Here is a 2056-nt window from a genome sequence, read left to right as displayed (position 1 = left end):
AGCAATTAGGCAATGGGCCTAAGACAAATCAGAAAATAGCAAAAAATAGTAATAGAAATGCATACATAATTCAAATGTGAAGGCAATTAGGCAATGGGCCTGAGACAAATCAGAAAATAGCAAAAAAATTAGCAATAGAAATGTATACATAACAATTCAAATGGAGAGGCAATTAGGCAATGGGCGTAAGACAAATAAGAAAATAGCAATTGAAATGTATTCACACAATACATAAGTCAATCTGCCTTTACTCACATTAATCGATACATAAACAGATTCGATCACAAGGCATTTTGCATTTATTCACATTAATCGAAATACTCTTATAGCACTGCTACATATAGGCTATTACGGAGTACAAGAGGGAGGGGCCTGGTTCTGTACAACGCTCGTTCTGTAAGTACGAGAGACCATCCCGTCCCCGTTCTCCACACCCAACGCACTTCCAACTTCCGTATATTCATGCACACCTTACAATGTTTCTCCACCCTCCCTACCTACCAGATAGGACACTCCCCCTTTTCACTCACTGTTTGACGCAACGCCTTATATATCGTCACTTCTCAGCAGACTGTCCATCAGTTCTTGCTGCTTCGGCGGCAGCCCTTCTCAATGGGCGTGAGGAACGTCCTTGTGCGTCCGTCTGCTTCGATTCTGTTTCATTTTCAATTCTCCCACTAACTGCATAGTTCTCACCTTCATCGACGTTGTCGACGGTTCCTGTGGCTGGTTGTTGAGTTGTCGTAGCCGGAGCCATTTCCTAGTTATCCCCAGACATCTCAATGATCCCTGGCATTCCTGCTGTCGAACTGTACGCGCCCTTTTCTCCGTCATCTCCGTCGTCGCCGTCGTCTTCTCCATCATCATCCTCAGAGAGGGCTATTTCTAGGGGAACCAGGTGGCTAACAGCTCGCAGTGACTCGACACCCTCGAACAACACTTTGGCCGAACGCACGATTCCGTCGTCGTCAGGATACGTCTCCACAACACGTCCAAGAGGCCACGTAGCTCTCTTTTGATTCTCTTGTTTAACCAGCACGACGTCTCCAGGGTGCAGCTTGGAGGGTTCCCCAGACTGAGAGTCGTGCTGGGCTCTCAAGGCACTCAAGTATTCCCTTCTCCACCGCTCTCTGAAGGCCTTTAAGTAATCTGTCAGTTTTAGGTAGCGATCACGTAGCCTCCGAGAGGTGAAGGTTGCGTTGAGGTGGTCGTCTGGCAAGATCGGTGCCATGAGGTGGACTTGGTGTCCCCTTAGCAAATGGGATGGGTTGAGGACGTCATCTTCGTGCTCGTCGCCGCTGTACATAAGCGGCCGATTATTCACCACTGATTCTGCTTCTTTCACAAGGGTTAGTACGTGGGCGTCCGGTAAGTACTTCTTTCCGAGGGCTATCTGGAGGGTCCGTTTCGTTACCCTTATCAGACGCTCGAAGAACCCACCTTCCCAAGGTGCACGGGCGTCTGAAATGGCCACTTTATGCCAGTTTTCCTCAAGAATTGCTGGACTTCATCTTCTTCGTAGAGTCCTTGAAGGAGGTGGCTGGCAGTTTTGAAAGTCTGATGGTTATCGGACATGATGAGCTACGGGGCACCTTGTGTGGCACTAAACCGCCTTAGTGCCAACACGAATTCTTCCGCTTCCAGGGAGGGGCAGAAATCAAGGTACATGGCTCTACTAGCCATGCATGTTACGATCAGTATGTAACCGGACCGCGTCTCAGTCTGTATGGCTGCTGTGTGGTCCACTACGACTGCGGTAAAGGGTTTTGTGAGAGTGATCCTTTCCTTCAGTAGGGGGGGGGCGGCGGTGGCTCTCTCATTAGAGGTTGGAAGGCCTGCACACATTCGGGACATTGTCGCATGGTTCGCTTCGCAATGGAACGTACACCCGCCACCCAATATTTCTGTCGAAAGATACCCATTAGTGTATTCACCCCACAATGCAAACGTAACCGATGTAAATAACTTAAATACATCCTGACTAAATGCCCTTTGCCTGGCAAGAGAATTAACTGATCAGTTCCTTCTACTTAGGACACTCGTCCCATAATACAAA

General features: G+C 48.3%; 1 protein-coding gene across 1 annotated transcript; it reads right to left on the bottom strand.

Annotated features, from left to right (window-relative positions):
- Positions 1-760: 760 nt before the first annotated feature.
- LOC137619827 (uncharacterized) lies at positions 761-1854 on the bottom strand. Its single transcript, XM_068350123.1, has 3 exons — positions 1593-1854; positions 952-1461; positions 761-885 (listed from the first exon to the last, which is right to left on the bottom strand). The coding sequence occupies exons 1-3, from the start codon at positions 1852-1854 to the stop codon at positions 761-763; spliced, it is 897 nt and encodes a 298-aa protein (XP_068206224.1).
- Positions 1855-2056: the final 202 nt, after the last annotated feature.

This window comes from Palaemon carinicauda, chromosome 26 (assembly GCF_036898095.1).
Source record: "Palaemon carinicauda isolate YSFRI2023 chromosome 26, ASM3689809v2, whole genome shotgun sequence".
Taxonomy (NCBI): domain Eukaryota; kingdom Metazoa; phylum Arthropoda; class Malacostraca; order Decapoda; family Palaemonidae; genus Palaemon; species Palaemon carinicauda.
This window is presented reverse-complemented; position numbering and strand designations above follow the sequence as displayed.